At 41.4% G+C, this 15911-nt stretch overlaps 1 protein-coding gene across 2 annotated transcripts; it reads right to left on the reverse strand.

The window, feature by feature from the left end:
* Positions 1–1777: 1777 nt before the first annotated feature.
* Positions 1778–15711, reverse strand: MAT2B (methionine adenosyltransferase 2 non-catalytic beta subunit). 2 transcript variants are annotated; one of them, XM_027778746.2, is made up of 7 exons: positions 15075–15711; positions 9879–10073; positions 8874–8988; positions 8436–8588; positions 5485–5678; positions 4414–4527; positions 1778–3380 (listed from the first exon to the last, which is right to left on the reverse strand). In XM_027778746.2, exons 1-7 carry the CDS (start codon positions 15102–15104, stop codon positions 3210–3212), a joined length of 972 nt encoding a protein of 323 aa, XP_027634547.1. In that variant the 5' UTR covers positions 15105–15711; the 3' UTR covers positions 1778–3209. The 2 variants fall into 2 exon arrangements, with proteins under 2 accessions (XP_027634547.1, XP_055668100.1); XM_055812125.1 differs by lacking the exon at positions 15075–15711 and adding an exon at positions 12781–12946.
* Between the last annotated feature and the right edge of the window lie 200 nt (positions 15712–15911).

The following is a 15911-nucleotide window of genomic DNA, read 5'->3' on the forward strand; positions in this document are numbered from 1 at the left end:
ACTTCACTGTAACTAGCTCCAAACCCTTATCTTACACATGAATATATTCTCCCTCTTCTTGAGTGGAAAACTTAAGTATTGGGCTGGGTAACAACATATACAAGTCGCAATGCATACAGAAATTCAATCAGATTGCCAGCATCTTACATAGAAGTGTTGTCTGGAATGTTGCCTAGAGCGCAAGAGCTCCCCAAACCACCCCTTCCTGTTTGAACAATTGTCCATTTTACTGAACACAAAAATGATTCTGCAGATGTTGAGCTTAAGGAAAACAAATAAAAGTGCATACACATTTCCTTTGTTGTTTTGGGTTTGGGGTTGGTTGTTGGTTTGGGTTTGTTTTTTCCTGGGAAGTTCCATATACCCTAGGATGAAATGTAAATATTCACCCAATTTTAAGAGCGGGCAAGGTTGATCTGCTCCATATTTGAGAATCGAAACCAGTTAGAAACTCGAATAGTTAACTCCTATATTTAGGTGCTAAAAAAACCCAACAAAACCAACCCCAAAACCTGAAACAATTCCTCAATTAACTGCCATCTAAGTTTCCTTGAAAACTACGGACAAGATATTTTCAAGATGTAAGTTCCAAAATTCTGCTGCTGTAGCACATTTGGGTTTGTTTCAAGAGTATCCATAGGGCTGCAGTAAGTGACGTAGGTGTTTGCCTGCCCACATCACCTGCAGTAGTTGTAGCACTGGCTGCTGAACAAATTGTGGCAGATTAAGGGGTAAATTACTTTTTATTTTGCAGTTCAGCATTTACAGCACTAAGACTGGGACTCATTCACTTGCTGAGTGTGAGAAAAATTCATAATTACAATTCTATCCTCCCAGTAAAATGCCCAACTCATCCCCATTAGGTATTTCATGCTGGGAGAGAAGTCCTCCTTCCTGGGCAAACTTCCCGGCTTACAATAATGGCTGTGGTGCCAACTAATGTATGCCAGTTGACGGGGATGGACAGTTAAAACACTGTCCTGCAGGTGGAACAGGCATTTTGCATCATCTTGGCAGGGGGTGGAATTGGGGGATGGGGGGGGAGGGCAGGGAGAGGTGGGAATCGAACTGACTAATGCCCTTGTCAGTACTGTAACACCCACATTCGGTTTTGTGCACCTAGCAACAAGCAATTTCAGAACAAAATTCAAATATAATTAACAAAAATCAGCAATAAATCCAGAATGGCATATACTGCCTTCCAGCTATTAATGTATTTTCCCACATTTTTAAAATGGAGATGAGATTAAAAGCTCCCTGATTTTAATAAAAACACTGTCACTCCTGATTATGTATGCCAAGAAAAAAAAAAAAAAAAAAAGTTAAAAAAGGGGAAAAAAATAAATAGTAAGCCTACTGTCCACCTCAGTGTTCCTTAATCTTTTTCTTCTTGTGGCTTTTATCCCCACCTCCAATTGTTAATATAATTTTTAAATTTACTGTGATTTTTTTGAAAATACGGTGTCAAATTTAGTAAAAACTTAGCTGTCTGAAAGCACAGGGGATGTGCTCAGAATCTTCCTGCACTAAGGTTCAGGATGTTTCAGGCTCGTATTTTCAAAAACTTCTGAAGCTTTATTTTTGTGGGTGTACACTTATCATAGCCCCAAGGCAGTGGCACACCGATAGAGAAACACTGATCCAACGTAATTAACTCTGGAAATAGTTAATTGAATGGGGAGGCAGGAATCACTGAAAAGGCACACACATTTCAAGAAAAATTGCAAATATTTATGATTAAGATAAATCCTGATGGTAAAGAAAGACTCAACAACTGTTTCTCATGCTGGCAATATATATTTATTGTAATTTTGGAGATAGGTTACCATGTGTATATCAGGAATTCAGACTAAAAGCAAATCAAGATTATGAACTCTTAGCATATGACAGTTGGAAATTAAATAACTGGATGTAAAGCTGACCTTCAGAAGATCTTCAGTAGGTCTATTTTTGTGGGGACCCCCCCTTTTTTTTTTTTAAATCAAAAGCTAAACCTTTTCCCATCCCCCTTCTTTTCAACCACAGAAAAATATATGATCATCCAAATGCAACTTTTCTCAGTTTTACTAATAATCCGCTGGCAATATCAGAACATTTATAATGTTGATTCTAGAACTTCAGAAGGCAGCCACCATTTACAAACCGTGTTCCGCCTCCACTTTGCCTGGCTACTGAGTCCAGCTTTAAGGACTAGACTTCAGCAGATTAAAGATTTGCTTATATTAGACTATTGTGGTTACATTATTACGGTGCAAACCCTCAACACATGTGCTTTGCTGTTCCAGAACAAGCTACATCAGTGCAAGATCTGGCAGTCTGTGCAAAAGAAGCTGCAGTGTTGACTAACAAACATCTTCCTTACCATTAAATTCGCCGATCCCAAATACTGCCCCCCAAAAAAGAGAAAGATGAAGATATTACATGCTTCTATAAAAAAAAAAAACAACAAACCCCAACTGAAAAAAAAATAATCCTCCAACTCCAGTCCCCCCCAAAAAAACACCCCAGGTCAAAACTATTTGTTCCCTACCCTCCCAGCCCTTTTCTAGCTTTTTTATGTCACCATTAAAACAAATGCATACAACTTACTGTACAAATATGAAGCTGCAGGCATTCAAGTTACAGAACATTCTGAAAATATTTCAAGCATAAAAAGTACACTTGATAATTGCAAAAATAAAGTTTCACTTTTTTAAAAAACATTTTGATCAGAGCTCAAGCAAAACAAACATTTAACGATTCCTACTTCAGTTTAATTTCATAAGAACACCACCTTCAGAAGTTAAAAACAAAAACCTCATGATTTTTGGTGACAAAGGAACTGACAATGTCTTTTAATGAAGAGAAATGGTATATACAACAATGGCACAGACCTTAAGCATCAACAACAGATTTCAGCCAAAAGTAAGTACACAAGTGATGAGTCATTCTTAGCATCAAATGGTACTTACTACTAAGAACCATAATCCGCTAGGAACAGACATGAAGTTAGACTGGTACGAACGGAAGGAAAGATCCATGATGTTGAATAGGCTCAGTTTCTGTCACTGAACTTTTTTTTAGGCTAATAATTCCACTAGTGCAAGACCTTATGTTTACCTGATTAAATGAAAACTCATAAATGTCACAATTTAAGAACACTCATACAAAACTATTTTCTTCTTTTAAAAAAGTGCCACATAACATACTTTTACTAAAAAAGTTACAAACTAATGGAAGACTGTCTGTCTCCATCTCTTGTCGACAAGGAAAGGCCAAAGTGATTCTTTGATCCCAGCTCGAAACGGTGTTCTCTGACCTATCCCCAGCATCTCCAACTTGGAGCAGTCTAGCTGAGCATTCCTCGGACGAAGAGCACCCACAACTGGACAATCAGTAATCTAAAAAATAAACAGAAAACAACCCCAACACACCAAGAAGTAAGCTGATATGACAGCAAAATATTTCTTCTTACATAAGCTCATTTAGACGTTTTCCTTCATAGCTGTATAGAAAGCTATGTTCCCCTCCTTCCTTCCAACTACTTGGTGGAGGATCTTTTTCTTTGTTTCTTTGCTTTTTTTATGGTTAACTTCATCGCAGTGTAAGAGATGTCAGGCAGAGCAATGGGAAATTTAACTTCTCAATTACTCTCACCATTTATTCTTTTCTACATTTTACTCCTATTTTCACCCTATAACCATAATCACAAGGTAAAAAATGCTCTAAAATGTTGACAGAATCATGTCTGGATCAATGTACCTGAAGAGAAACAGATCTGGGCAGAAAAAAATCAGACTAACTTAAGTGTTTGCCGTTCTTTTTCTCTCCATCTTCCAAGCCACATTTCAGCTCCAGCCTTTACTAATTCAGAATCCTTGGAATTTATTTTGGATATAAATAAAGTCTTAATTACATGTTATGTTCTCACAACTTTACCAGTATGCCTTTAAGAGTACTCTTAAGTGTCAATAAAAACTGCAGGACAGGTGTTTTAAGCAAAGCAATAAATGATCCGAAGTTCTTAAGTGCATCTATTCAGAGACAAATCTGGACATTGACAAGTTCTTACAGATTCCCACCTTCAAATTAATATACTGTGAATCTGCAAGCTTTTTATAGGATGAAAATACAACAAAAAGTACTGACTTACTCATGACTAAAGGGAACTGTTCTGCAGAAATACCATTACACTACAGACTATGAAACTGATTACTGACCGATAGGGTAATTTTTTTTGTATTTCAGCGGGTCAAAGCAGCTGTTGTTTTCCCAAGTTAGATACCAGGCAGCACCCTCTGCAACACATCTGCTGTGCCAGACATACACAGATGTCCTGAAGAGGAACCTTATTTGTATAGTTAGCGTGAGACCTACTACTTGAAACAACAAAGCACATCCACCTTTCTACAGGTGGAACACCACACCACTTACAGGTCTCAGGTGGCTGCTGGGAAGGTTGAAAGCATCTGCAATTGCACATGCCATTTCATACTTAGTCATCTGTTCATTGCCAGACCAGTGAAATGTTCCTTTTACTGATGGGTCCTACAGAAGAAACAGGAAACACAGGTGAAATAAAGCAGTTAGCCAGCCCTCAGACTAAATCCTGGGCAAGAATTGTGCAGAACAATCCTCCAGCAAGACCCCACCTTGAAAGGCACGTTACAGGACCTCACCGATGTTCTAGAAACATCTCGTGCATTTTCAGGGAACACCTGACTAGGGGTTGAAACTGAAAACCGGTGTTACATGAATTTGACCTGGCTTTTCACAAACAGCTTATATTCTGTAGAATTAACAGGAGGGAAAGGAGCAAGTGAACCAAGCAACCAAGGTCAAACAGCTGGGGAGGAGCAACTTGGCTGTTCTAAACTATTCACTATTCAAAAACAAATGCAAAAGGCACCACACATTTTGAAAGTTAAACTGCAAACCATGTACGAGCCCAATCAAACTGACTGCGCTGCGTCCACCGTATGTGCATGGTCCACCTTTTTCCAAGTTACACGTATGAAAATTAAAGGTAGTTGGTTGGCTTTGTTACCTTGCAAAGGCGGTAATCTGAAGATGCTGTGGTGCATAAGCACAATAAAATATTCAAATCTAGTGGCTCGTTTTTGCCACTTCCTTGTTCTTAATACAATAAACAAAGGCATCTTTGAAAATGACATCTAACCACCATGGATTATTTTTTTTAGTCCAAAAATGGCAATTTGTAAAAAGCGTATTAGAGTAAGTTTGATATTTGCATTTCTCTCCTCTATACTAGCAAGACACATGACAATTCTCAGAAGCATCTGTCCCATCACTTCCCTTGCTTTTGTTTCAAGTATCAGAATATCCACGGTCATGTGAAAATACAGCTAGTTCTTTACTCCCCCCGCAGTGTTCCAGAAATGCAAAAAACAATGCAGGTTATATGCAGTTCTCAGTTGTTCAGAAAACAAGCCAAGAACTCAAACTGTTTTTATCTTGAAGAGGCTTGTTTCTTTACATTCTTACCAGCATTCTCTTCTCTGCTAGTTGTCTACAAACAGTAGCTACGTCCTTGACGTTAGTAGGAAATCTTTGCTGCCAGTGGTCCATGTTGGCAGATTTATTACTGAACTGCACTTTATCAAACATAACAGTCACAGCACTTTCTTCCAGTCTTTCTACCTCTCCATACAAGACAGGAATCCTAAGTACCGCAGCACCTAAAAGAAAATTTAAAAAGTATTAACATTGTTATAAATGGGTATGAAGCATAACCTGAAAAGTGTTTTGGAAGCGTTAAGAAATATGTTGGCGATATTATGCATCTACAAATCACAAAGAAAATGCAATTAATATGTTTGCCCTCAGAATATAGTTTCAATTTGTATCAATTAAAACAGTTTATAAACACTATGTTTATATAAACTTATTTTCATTTATGCCATTGATTTCCAGAAAGTTAACAAGCTCTCATTAGCGCTGCAAGAGAAAAAAGGCCTGTTTGGGTTAGAACAAAAATTTAAAAAGCAACTGCACTATGCAGCTACTCCAGCACTCCCCATCCTCCCTGGGTACGAGCAAGAACAAAACTCCCACCAACCACAAATCACCATATTCAGCCAGCAATTACAGACAAGAGATTTTTCACCCAGCATGCAGAAGCCTCCTGCATAAAGGAGGGTATTATTTACCAGAAAAAAAGACATGAACCTTGGAACGAATAATTAAAATGCTTGACAAATAAGGAATACTTTCACAGAATGCAGCAGTAAACAGTATTAGATTTCAAATAGTGATTTGAGAAATTAAACTAACAGTAAACAAGCGCAAAGAGAAAGACGTTTTACAACGGAATACATCGTACTAGTCTATCTCAGCCATGAAGACTCAAAAGGCTTCTTTGAGGGGAAATCCAAGAAGGCTATGACAAATTCATTACAAGCAATACGGATACTTTAGCTTAAAGAAAAGAAAAAAAAAAAAATCAGTCCTGAAATGAGAGGAGGAAGTCATCAAATCATTGCAATTCATAAAGATTTGTAGGACAATGCTATAGCTATTAAAAAGACAAAAAGGAAAAGCTGACACACAAATTATTCTCACAGAAAAGTAAACTGAAAGAAGTACTCGTACAAGAAAAACAAATACAATAAGAAGTCCAATATGACACTGATTTCCTGCTGCTCTAAAAACAGCTATTTGGTCACTCAGCAAATATGTCTCTCATCTCTTTAAACAGTAGTTGAAATATCTCTTTTTTAAGTATCTTTAGAAGTATTCTTTATTTGAGGAAAAGACTGCCTGTCTTGTGTTCTCAGAGAGCATTAGCTTCATTACCAATGGCTCAAAAGACCTACTGAAACTTTTTTAGTTTTATAGGCATGAATATAAATCTAACTTGTATCCCCTCCTAACCAAAGTAAAATATATTTTTTAAAAAAATACGCAAAACCCCCCAATTTATTGGTGAGATTCTTACATTATACAACAGAAACGGATAGGGAAGTTTTCATACATCTGCAGACATTTGATAGACTGAATTCTACCTACGCAATACCAGCAAATTCATGGCTGGAATACATGTAAAATATTTATATTGGTATGAAACAACAGGATTTACATTTTCAAGCATCTTACTCAGCACCATCTCAAAACTCCTTCCGCTAATAATACCACTGCTGCAACCCACTACTGCCTGACAGGTCATACGCAAAGAGGTCAACAAACAGAAGTGAGGTGTTGAGCTGGGGGAAGGATCTAGCAAGATACCCACACGTACTTGAATGTGGTGCAGTCTTATCTTCATTACCAATCTAGAGGAGGGAGCAAACAGCATCACAGTCAAATTCAGAGATGATATTGCAGTTAGAGGTGGAGTGAATAACTTTTATTTAAATTGATTTTCACTGAAGTAAGACTTTTCGTATCGAAGTATCTTTTGGAAAGTCTGTTTCTTACTAGTAATGACAAACCTATATTAAGGCCTATCATTTTGACACATCATATATACTTACTTACTGAAAGACCATCACACTAATTTATCAAGTTCTCTGGTTAGGCAGAACAGAATCACAGTGCGAGTATCACACTGACAGACCAGAAGCCTCTTCTGCAAGTGCACCGAGATTATTTTCTTCAAATTCTTCTAGAAAACAGAGGTGCTTCTTTCCTTATATGTGAGTGGAAACTGACAGAATACTAACTAGAAACAACCAAACCTCTTTTATACAAGAAGCAAGTTGTCAGTGCAAGGGAACATGTCCAGTCCCAAGCTTTTTTTCTTAGCAAGTAGAATTTTTAAAACTGTGTTTGTCTATTTTGAATGTCAACATTAATTAAGAAAAGTTTTAAATAATAAATAAAAAAAATAGTTGCTTAAAACAAGGAATACGTCACTAACACTTTAAGCAAGCAGAAACCTGACGTGTGTGGTACGGTAGGTGGGTTAAAGTAAAATAGATGGCTTGCTGGCTTATGTAACAAGAGCAAAACACGAGTTCAGCAAGAAAACCAAAAGAGTAACAACAAAAACCTATGCTGATTTTATCTGCATCATTACTGAACTGCAAGTCTGTTTTTCCCTTTAAGTAAATATACATTTAGAACAATTGCAACGCATCCCTGTAAATAACAGCAACTATACATTAAGTGTCATAAAGCTTGTGCCATTGCAATATATGGATGATTTTATCTTTCCCTAAGAATAGTTGATTCACAATAGGCAAAGGCTTGTGAAAGTCCATCAGCACAAACTAGTAACACAAACAAGGATTGGAAAAAATAAGAAATAAAGCTTTAGTTAACCTATAAGCAACAGGAATCATTTATAAGTAAGGAAACTGACCCCTAAGCACATTCTTTTCTGAATCTCGTTTCCATGGTTTTGCAACTTCACCACTGACTTATGACTCTATTAAGCTAGTATACAAGTAAGTAAAAATAGGAAGCCTCTATTAAAAATGTGAGTATATTCTTACCTTCATTATTTTCCAGGACTGCCTTTTCACCCTCCAGTTTGGTTTTACCGTATAAATTGAGGGGATTTGGTACATCAGTCTCTTTATAAGGAGGGCTTGTTCCATCAAATACATAGTCTGTGCTGATGTAGATCAGAAAAGCTCCAACTCCAGCTAGAATGAAAATGTTTACACATAGCCTGTTTTAATTCATGCCTTGTTTGAAATCCCAATAAACCTTTAAACAAAACTCCAAAGGAGCTCATCTTCTAGCCCCATTCATTTGCACTGCACTGTCTGCTCACCGTCACACAGACAGGCAAGCTACCCGTATGGAAAACGGATCGACAGCAAACTGATCACACAAATGACATTCAGCACTTTCAGTAACTTATTTATGTCCCTGTACAAATAAATGTGGCATTTTTGCAAGAAACCAAATCCATTTGACTGTCTTACCTGCCTCTTTTGCCAAGTTCCCTGAAGCAGCCACATTGAGCTGAGAAGCAGCATCTGGTTGACTCTCTACAACATCTGGCCTTCTCTCAGCAGCACAATGCACTATAACATGAGGCTGAAAATTAAAGACTAATTTTAAACAACAAACATTGTCAGGAGATTGCAGTTGTACCCTAACTCTAGCTATGAACTCCCTTCAAACAAAAAGGCATTTCAGTAAGTTCTGAAAAGCAATAAATGCAGTAGTATTATTTTTAATCATGGCATTCTGAGGAGCATGTTTTCCCTGGGAAGTACATTAGAACCATGCTGCTTCAAGATACAAAAAAACCAGATCATGAATTTTGCAGTTATGATCTTCAGTAGCTTTGACTTTACAGCAAGATTGAGGCTGTTGTTTTTTTCTTTTTAACTCTGTACAATAATAGAAAATATAATAATATAAGATATATCTCACACAAACACACAATGATACTTAAAATTTTTATAGACAAGACATTGACACATGGCTTATTTGACATATACAGACTATTAACAAGGTATTTAAAGCCATTTTATAGAATGGCACCCTTCATAAATGTATTTCAGGTTTTACATATTCCTCTTGCAAGTTAGACTGAAAAAACAATGGACTTCTTACTGCACTGCACGCCAGACAGAGTCACTGCTGTTGTATTCAAGTACCCTTCAACTTCCAAAGAAGTGCTTCACATCAATAACTCACATTTATCTTTTTTTTTTTTTTCAACTATCAATGCAAATGTGCTGGCACATACACCTGTTACCTACAGCCTGTCTATGGTGCTGATAGCAAAGTTCAGAACTATCTGTAGCTACAAAGCAAACGCCAGACGTGGCAGAACAGGCAGCTGTACATTTTTTAGAGCTCTGTCACAGCACTAGCCCCACCAAAGCCACATCAACTCAGTTATCAGAACAGTGCTATTAACTGATTACTAGGTGTGTAACGTACCCTTTCCATCTACATCATACTCAGAAACTTACCTGAAAATCGTGGATGATGTCATGAACTGCAGTAGAGTCCAGAAGATTAATCTGTTCAAACCTGGGCTGAGCTCTCCTATATCCACAGCCAACTGCATTCCAGTTATTTTCATTGAATTCTTTAAACACAGCTCTGCCAAGAAGTCCCGTGGCACCAGTAATCAAAACTCGCCTACTGGGAATATCAACATCTTCCTATGGAAAGGAGAACAGGAAAAGTTTTCTTTCTACTATTATTTGTTACTGTTTTTTCTTACAAAATATGCAAGGCTACAGTCAGAGCTGTTGTATTAAATAGCCTTCATTGCCTCACGAGTGTTATGGAGTGTCTCACGGAATACAAGAACCTGGGAGCACCAATACTATACCTAGTTAAGTATTAAAACATATTTTTGAAGACAACAAAAACAAAACTTAAAGGGGAAACTCATTCACTTCCACAACAAAAGGGGAAAACAAACCGAACCAGTAATGAAGAAAGAATTTTAAGTTCACTCAAAATCTGATAAATACGTGCAAAATTTGAAAGCAGGGAAATAACAGCTTCTGAAAACGGACCCAAAACATGTAACATTTAGGGTCCACAACCTGCAACATGTAATTTTGGATAGACTGTGCCTGTTAGAAGCTGCAGCAATACAATACAACTCACTGTGGGCCTACCTACAATGGCTGTGAGAACTGAAAACTTGAATTTTACTTTTAAAGAGAATAGTAATTCATTGTTGCTCAACACAATGGTCTAACAGTAAGTAAAACCAAGTTACAGCTCAGTTTTACAAGATGCATCTTAAAGTGATTTGATAATTTAAACTCTCAATCTATAAAACATACTAAAGCTACCACACATTCCAGTACTTGAAACAGTTGCGTACATCACTTCAAAGTTCATTCCCCTCCACTACTCACTGGACCATCAAGCTTTCAAGATGGCAAACATAAGATTCATGTCCGTCTGTGCAATCTTTATTTTCCTTTCATGCTTTCCTTCTGCATGTATCATGAACATGGACCCACTAAAACCAAAAATAAAAGCATATGCTTACATGCCAGTCCAGAAGAAAACTTTGGGTGTGCAGAATCCATAAATCTTGGATTTCCTGACCACTTCAGGGACAATTTGCAATAATTTATTATAATTTTTGGAAATGCTCTCTACTATGCAATTCATATAGCCCAGTTACTTCTGAGCATTCTTAATACTCAGCATTGTAATAGGCCACTATTTTTTGACTGCACTTTGTTACTTCCAAATTACTCTCTGTCTTTCACTCTTCAAGTTAAAAAGCTTTTGCTCCATAACACTATATGCAGAGGTTTGTTATGGAAACAGTCTTTCCCAAAGCAATTGCTGAAAGTTCACAGCACAGCACGTGCACTGTTCCCAACCCTAAATCTTCAGGCAAAGGATAGCTTATTCCCATCAGTACTAAATGAAAATTAGTATCTGGAGTTTCCTGAAAATAACAAACTACAGCAAGTGATGTTTTAAAACCTTAGCTTTATCTTTACGGTCAACTTGACCTCAGAACACAAGTTTGTTTACAATTTTTTAGGGCTACCCATGTTTTTCTGAAAAGCATATGCAACAACAAGCAAGTGCTGTTTTCTTTTTTGTTATGTACTTTTTATCTTAGCGAAGTCCAGACAGGGCATCACAGGACAGGTTATCAGCGCCTCCACAGCCAAAGGGTACCTGCTAATCACTACCAAAAAATAGCTTAAAAAATAGTAGAATGTGATGCATTTCAAGGGGAAAACCAAGGCACAGGTACTTTTTAAGCTTTACATAAAAACTTGACAAAGGTGACTACTCAGCTCTGGTGAGACCCCACCTGCAGTGCTGCATCCAGCACTGGGGGCCCCAGCACAAGGACATGGACCTGTTGGAGCAAGTCCAGAGGAGGCCAGGAGGATGCTCAGAGGACCGGAGCACCTCTCCTGTGCAGACAGGCTGAGAGAGTTGGGGTTGTTCAGCCTGGAGAAGAGAAGGATCCAGGGAGACCTTACAGCGGCCTGCCAGTGCCTGAAGGGGCTACAAGGAAGCTGGAGAGGAGCTTTGTACATGGGCATGTGGCAAGAGGACAAGGTGAATAGCTTTAAACTGAAAGAGGGGAGATCTAGACTAGATAGTAAGCAGAAATTCTTTGCTATGACGGCGGTGAGACACTGGCACAGGCTGCCCAGAGCAGCTGTGGGTGCCCCATCCCTGGGATGCTCAAGGCCAGGCTGGACGGGGCTGGGAGCAACCTGCCCTGGTGGAAGGTGTCCCTGCCTGTGGCGGGGGGGGGGGGGGGGGGGGGGGAACTGGATGATCCTTAAGGTCCCTTCCAACCCAAACCGTTCTGCGATTCTAAAATCATGATGAACTCTATAACAGTGGTAAGGAGCGCCCACTAAAACCAGAAGCCAGCAGGTCACGCAGACTGCACCGAAGCCACCCCAGGGAAGGCACCCGGAGCCCGGGCCCTGATCCAGCCCCGGCATCCCAAAGCTCGAGGCGAACCCCGGGCTCCCCGCAGCCCCGGGCTGGCAGGCAGATCCCTGTCAACGCTGACAAAAAGTTACTCCGCGTTAACCCGCGCGTCAAGCACCCACAGCCGCAGCGGCGCGGAGCGGCGGAACGCTGCTGGGAACAAGCCGCGACCGCGGGGGGTACGCGGGGAGGGGCCCGCGCACAGGGCCCCGGCAGGGCCGCCCCGCCACAGCGCGGAGCCCGGAACGAACGCGCCGGTGCCGTGAGGAGCCGCAACGCCGCCGAGGGCCCCGACCGCGGGGGACTGCGCCGGGGACCCGGAGCGCCAAGGGCAGAACCCGCCCCGGCCCGTACCCAGGGAGACTCGGCCGCCCCCGCGGCCCCGCCGCACCCCGCCCCTCGGCCCGGCCCGGCGCCGCCACTCACCTCCACCAGCTCGCAGCGGCCCGGCGCGAAGCGGATCTTGAGCTCCTTCTCCCGGCCGACCATGGCGGCGGCGGGGGCCCGGCGGGGGCCGCGGCCTGGGCCTGCTTCTGCTGCGGGGCCGCCCGCGGGGCTCGCCTGGCGCAGCGGGGGCCGGACGTGCCCTACGCCGCGCAGCAGGACGCGCCCTCATTGGCCGGCGGCGCCGCGACCGACGCAGGCGCCTCCTGCCGCCGCGCGCTCATTGGCGGAGAGGCGCGGGAGGGGCGGGGCCCCAGCGGGGTTTAAAGGGGCGGCCGGGGCCCGCCTGGGAGGGCGCCGCGCTGGGGGCGGGGCCGGCCGGTTCGCGGGGCCCGGGGCGCCGCGGTGGGACGGGAGGTGGCGGGGACCGGGCCCCCGGCTCCCTTCCCCCGCACACCGGCCCCCCTGCGTCGGGGGGGGAAACAGTGGGGCAGCGCAGCGCGTGCAGCCACCCCGCCGCGGGGGGGGCCCATCCAGCGGCGAGGGTCGCGGCCGGAGCCCCCCCCCCGGGCACAGAGCAGCGCAGCACCGGAGCCCGCAGGTGCAGGCGCCCCTCTGCGGCTTGTGAGCGCACCCAGCAGCGAGCGCCCCGCGCTGGAAATGGTGACCCACCTGGGCTGCCTTGGTCACAGACAGACGGGCACTCCCTGGCCTCCACGTACAGTCTGCAACCCCAGTCTCCACAGGGTGCAAGTCCCCGTAAAAACAGTCCGAAGAGCAGCCCCGGCCGGTGGTTTCCCCATGGGACAGGAGAGAACAGGGCACCCTTTGCCCAGGGAGCGGCACCGGCGCTGGGCAGAGCGCCCTGGCCGCGGTGCCTCGGCCAGCACTCGCAGATGCTCCAGCAAGCGCCTGCTAGAACCGTGTGCGACCTTCCGTGCACATGAAGGATCAGGTCCCACCCTTTCTAAAGTGAAATTTCATAATTAGGCCAAAATATCGCATTTGGCTTCTAAGAAATGCCATTAGTGTAACCCTGGCACAAACTTAACAGAAAGCACAGAGTTTTCCTTTTAGAATGGTAGAGAACTGCATGCATTTTCCCTTTGTCTTTATCCATAGCTTTTGTGTAAAAGCAACTGGTATATCCCATAGCAAAGTAGGGGGGGTGGTTTTGAAAAAGCAAGAAGTGATTATAGTCCTTACCCTATACATGTCATTTCATGCTTACAGAATGATAAAGTTGTGTAGGTTTTTTTAAAAAAAGCAAACTTTGGAAGTTACATGAATGTGTACACGAAGCTTTTTATATCTGACTCACAGAAAGGCAAAGAACCTAAGTTAAGCAGATGCATATAATTAGTGTCTATGACTTAATTTAGCTATTCACACACATATTTCAGCTTGACTTCATTAAAATTATTTAATTAGTAATCAAGGGAGAAAACCAGCTGATACTAACTGTATGTTAATTCCTATAAAGAGAAATTAGGAAGTCTACTAAAATTGAGTAGAATCACATTCTAAGCAACCTTTACTTCTGCCTAACTACTGACATATACAGGACAAAGTTATACATATGTAAACCCGTTTCTGCCTTCTTGAAATGCAGATGCCCTATTTTTCTTTGTACTAAGCTGTGGACATTTAATCCCCTTTCACTAACCTTAGATTTCTATTGAAAAAAATAATCAGTAATTCATAACTTGAAATTCAGAAGAAAAATCTACAGCGAAATACTCAACTGCTCAGCAGCACTAAGGTAACAACTCCAAGCACATTTCAAGTCACACCTCTTCTTCCCAACACAGACCAAAATGGCACACTGGACATCTTAACAAAAGCAACTGCCTGGAAATAGAAATTTTGCCTTCCAGGCTTAGAGCAAGAGGAAAACAGGGAAAGCATTAACACAGAAGGCACAACCTAGACCCATAAATGGGCCTCTAAAATATCTTCATATTTTTGTCTCCAGCGTAAGTTACAAAAACTATGTAATTTGTTACCTTTGTGACAGTATTTATTTTTTTTTTTTACATTGAATTCAGTAGCATTCCAGCTTATATATTTTCTGTATTACACTCACTTTGTGGAACACTACGATTTCATGCATTATGTTTAAATAACTGATATGGTCTAGAATAAAATTTTTGTTTATCTATTCCATCACTGGGTGACTAATAAATGCACTACTCATTAAATTAACATTTCAGACTGTAATGCAGGGACTAAAGCATAATTAACTCACTCTCTCTCTCCCTTCCTGTTTCCTTTTCCCCAGATTCTGTAATCAAAGCGTGGCAGCAACCCATTAATGCAAATATCCAGAGCCTTACCTGCTCCATTTCCACCAGCATTTCAGGCATTGCCTCAAACTACAGAAGGAATCATCAGCCTTAGGAAATAACTGTTCAACTGCACACTTGTCCCTTTGTCTGCTTTTGCCTGCAGAGAGCACATGGACTGAAAGCAGTAGCTCGGTTGACCTTTGAAACCAAAATGCTACTCCAAGCCCTGTATCATGTGCAGCCTGAATCCTGTTAAGCTTTTGGTTTATCCCCAGTGGTACCATTTAAGCAGCTCAGGATGAACTTAAATTTTCACTTTGTAACAGCCAGCATGAGGCAAGTGCAGCCATTGTGTGTACACGATTTAGTCAGAGCACCGGCACTGAGTCTTAGGCAGTTTTCCTTTTACGGGACACAGGAGGAGGGCTCTAATTAGGTCAGCCAGGTTGAGGATGCTAGCAGCTCTTTATTTTACATTTAAACCAAGTACAACCCAGATCTTGTGACAATATAGCGAGATGGATGCTCAGAGAAATAATTTTTTTGTTAAATTATATATTTTTTCAATAAAAGAGCAATTGATTCCTGCAGCGAATACTTAAGTCAGTTGAGCTACCAGTATGAAGGTTTCAGTTCTTAATGTGTATTATTTCATGCATGCATGAAACTGGCAGAACGACTAAGACTGCAGTTCACACAAAGCACTGTTTCCCCTTTACTTCTCTCTCCAAATCTGCTCTATATTATTCATCTGTTTTAAAGCTAAAACAAGTATCAACATTGCAGTAAGGCTAGTATAATTATTTGCTCTACTTCCCCAATTCTTTTGTCTATATAAGTATGCTCTTGATAGCCTAAAAAGGATTTAAAATGACACTTAGAGCT

The sequence above is a fragment of the Falco peregrinus genome, chromosome 8 (assembly GCF_023634155.1).
Source record: "Falco peregrinus isolate bFalPer1 chromosome 8, bFalPer1.pri, whole genome shotgun sequence".
Classification (NCBI taxonomy): Eukaryota; Metazoa; Chordata; class Aves; order Falconiformes; family Falconidae; genus Falco; species Falco peregrinus.